This window comes from Trichosurus vulpecula, chromosome 8 (assembly GCF_011100635.1).
Source record: "Trichosurus vulpecula isolate mTriVul1 chromosome 8, mTriVul1.pri, whole genome shotgun sequence".
Classification (NCBI taxonomy): Eukaryota; Metazoa; Chordata; class Mammalia; order Diprotodontia; family Phalangeridae; genus Trichosurus; species Trichosurus vulpecula.
Genome location: NC_050580.1, coordinates 246,320,332 through 246,324,310, shown reverse-complemented (window position 1 = coordinate 246,324,310; position 3,979 = coordinate 246,320,332). Strand labels below are relative to the sequence as shown.

The 3,979-nt window shown below is 37.8% G+C and overlaps 1 protein-coding gene across 1 annotated transcript; it reads left to right on the top strand.

Moving 5' to 3' along the window:
• The first annotated feature begins 529 nt into the window (after window positions 1–529).
• On the top strand, window positions 530–860 carry LOC118828976 (40S ribosomal protein S27-like). The gene has a single exon (XM_036735895.1). It carries the CDS (start codon window positions 547–549, stop codon window positions 799–801), a length of 255 nt encoding a protein of 84 aa, XP_036591790.1. The 5' UTR covers window positions 530–546; the 3' UTR covers window positions 802–860.
• Window positions 861–3,979: the final 3,119 nt, after the last annotated feature.

Below are 3,979 nucleotides of genomic sequence, written 5' to 3'. Positions count from 1 at the left end.
TAACTAGAATTCTGTAATTGGCAGGTAGATGGCATCGTAGATAACACTAGATTTGGAGAAAGGAAGGCCTGTGTGTAACAACAATGTTACTAGCAGCTGCTGTGGAGGTGTAAGGCCAATAACACCAGCATACAGGAGAGCTCCTAGCACAGATTTTTTTTTTTATCTGCTTTTCTAAGGAAAGGAACTTTAAAGGATTTACAATCTCACTTTAACTAAACATACATATATCATTCACTTAATTCAGGAGAAAAAGTCAGCACCTTGAACTTCAGAGAAAACACAAACAGAAATTACAAGCGGAAATTATATAAACAGGGAAAATAACACATAGCAGACAGGGCTTCTAACCATGTTTCCATAGCAATACATACACACTTACCAGAGAGAGAAGAACCAACATATGGGTTTTCAAAGCCAGGGGGCTTCTTAACAGCTACCCAGAGTCTTGTCTTACCAAGTTACAGGAACACTCTTCCAATGAGTGAGCCCCCAAATAAAAATGCTAACCTCTGTTTCCGGCGGTGAAGATCTCCCCGCGCCAACATGCCTCTCGCGAAAGACCTCCTGCACCCCTCTCCCGAGGAGGAGAAGCGGAAACACAAGAAGAAGCGCCTGGTGCAGAGTCCCAACTCGTATTTCATGGACGTGAAGTGCCCAGGGTGCTACAAAATCACCACTGTCTTCAGCCACACGCAAACGGTGGTCCTCTGTGTCGGGTGCTCCACTGTACTCTGTCAGCCTACTGGAGGCAAGGCCAGACTTACAGAAGGATGCTCCTTCAGACGGAAGCAGCACTAACGACTGAATCAAGATGAACGAGGAACTGTAAAGAATAAAACAAATTTGATACAAAAAAAAATGCTAACCTCTGAGTATATATACACTTCTTCAAGGTCAGTGGGCATCACAACCATGTGACTCAAACTCATGTGACTTAGGCTTGCTTGTGACTTAAGCAGGTCTTCAAAGACTCTTGATTCAATCAAAGACTCTTGATTGAAACAAAGGCAAGACTCAATCAGAGGCACTTGATTGCCTTGATGCTGAGAAGCATTCTAAAAGAAAAACAAAACAACAAAAATCCCACCCTGCTTGCCATTACACTGAGTTCCAGGCTTGTCACAGCCATTTACTAACTACATGACGCTTATTCTCTAACTGCCTTAATTTTCTCATTTGTAACAATGGATAAAATATTGTGAGGATATTTGTTGTTGTGAAGATCAAGTGAAATAACAGAAGTAAACCATTTTGTAAACCTTAAAGGGCCATGTCAATGTTATGATTGTCATTAGCATTATCACTAATTGTTGGACAGATAACATTTCATGGCAGAGAATGTAAAAAGGATTCATGATATAACTTTTTTAAAAAAATAATTAATTTTTAGTTTTCAACATTCAGTTGCACAAGATTTTGAGTTTTAAACTTTTTCCACCTCCCTCCTTTCTCTGCACCCCAAGATGGCATGCAATCTGAAATAGAGTATATATATACATTAATATTAAAGATATTTTTACATTAGGCATGTTGTAAGGAAGAATTAGAACCAATGGGATGAACCACAAGAAAGAAGAAACAAAACAGAGAGAGAGAGAGAGAGAGAGAGAGAACAAACAGCATGCTTCAATCTGCATTCACATTCTGTAGTCCTTTCTCTGGATATGGATAGCATTTTACGTAATGAGCCTTTCGGAGTTGTCTTAGAATCTTTCATTGTTGAGAAGAACTACTCTGATGATGAACTTGATGGACTTGGCTTTTCTCAGCAGCACAGGGTTTAGAGACTGCTCCAAAGGGCTCATGATGGAGAGAGCTGTCTACATCCAGAGAGAGAACTGTAGAGTCTGAATGCAGATTGGGACAAACTATTTGCTCTCATCTTCTTTTGTTTGTGTTCTTGGTTTTGTTTCTTCTCTCTCATGATTCATTCCATCGGTCATAATTCTTCTTTGCAACTTGACTATTGTGTAGATAAGTTTAATGCAAAGTGATATGTAGAAGACATCAGATTCCATGCTGTCTTGGGGCAGGGGGAGGAAAATCTGGAACTCAGGATCATGCAGATCTGAGTCTTTAAACTAAAAAATCTTAATTAAAAAAAAAGAAATAAGTCTATCAAAGTTAGTCATAGTCAATGAGGCTGTAACTGTGTACAGTGTTCTCCTGATCCTGCTCACCTCACTCAGCACCAGTAAATATAAATCTTTTGAGCTTTTTTTCTAAAGTCTGCTTGTTTATCATTTTTTATTGGACAATAGTATTATGTTAGATTTATATAACAGAACTTGTTTAGCCATTCCCCAGTTGATGGGCATCCTCTCAATTTCCAATTTTTTGCCACCACAAAAAGAGGTGCTACAAATATTTTTGTATATGTGGTTCCTTTTCGAATTTTTATGATTTCTTTGGGATATAGCCCTAGAAGTGGTATTACTGGCTCTAAGGGTATGCCCTCTGTTATAGCCCCTTGGGTATAGTTGCAAATTGCTCTCCAAAATGGTTGGATCTGCTAACAACCCCACTAACAGTGCATTGGTGTTCCAATTTTCCCATATCTTTCCCAGTATCTATTGTTTTCCTGTTTTGTCATGTTAGCCAATCTGATAGGTGTGATGCGGTACCTCAGAGTTGTTTGGATTTGCATAATATAACTCTTTTAGATGACATTTGTGATACTTTCCGGTTTTAGGATACTATGAAAACAGTAGCAAATGTATGATATAACATCTACAATAGAGCTTGAGAAAATATAAAAAACCATGTTCAGGCATTTGTTCACGATCAAATATGAAAACTCTTTTTTTTAACTTTTGCTACTTTATAATCATTTGTTTTCTTTTCCATTATCCCACATACACTTTTTTCCTCAATATGAGGAAATGCTCCTGGCTAAATCTTCTTTGATGTGACAGAAAGATGTCTGCCATAATGGCTCTCAGGGAAGGCTAGGAAGCATTTACTTTGCATTCTGATTCTAGTGCTTGGAGTGACCTGTGAGTTAATTACCTTATGAATGGTCAGAGGGATAACATGAGCATAATGATACTTGGCATTAATGATAGCATTATAGAATTTTAGAAGTTGGACCATGATGTTTAAAGTCCCTCCCATCATTACCTGATATGTTAAAACCCTTCTAACTGCATCCCCAATAAGTGGTCATCCAGTACTCTCTTGAAGACCTCTAGTGGAAGGAACTTAATATTCCCTGATGCAGACAATTTCATTTTTGGATAGCTTCATCTTTAGTTGTCATGACAATCCATTCATATTTTAAAACATCAAAGATTTTGGAATTGTGATTTCCTGACAAATATTGCTAGCTGATATTTCAAAGGGAAAGAGTCCAGTATTCAAGGATTTGAGGCCAGATTATGAAATCTGTAATGATATGTCATTCATTCCCCAATGTTTCTAAATGATTCTCAGATCTTGAGATCAGGGACAGTTCATGTAGTTTAGAGTAGCTCCTATATAATTCTTACTTCATTAATCTGCACACTGTATGACTCTGGGGGAAAAAATTGTCACCTCCATCCACTTCCTAGCCAAGATTTATTAGTAGAGTGTTGTCAATGATACCTCATACTGCTCAGAACTCATTACTTTTATAAAGTGTACTAGATCATTCACTAGCATCCTGTGGAACATTTTCATAAATTTAGCTGTTCTTTGCTCAGTAAATGGGAAGCACTGATCCAACGTCCTGAGCTTGCAGGCTCATATGCAAATTCTAGTATCAGATAACAGAGCTATATGAATTAATATCCATTCCATATGACTATAATACAATACAATAACATAATACCCGCAAGGCTTATGTATCAATGAACACAATACAGATGATAATTGTCAATAGCCTATGTAGTTCTGCATCGCAAAATATACGAGACTCTGCACAGGAAAGGTAGAAGAAGTAAATCATTTATTCAGACATCAGAGGACTAGATCCTGTAGCCAAAACCCCCAATCC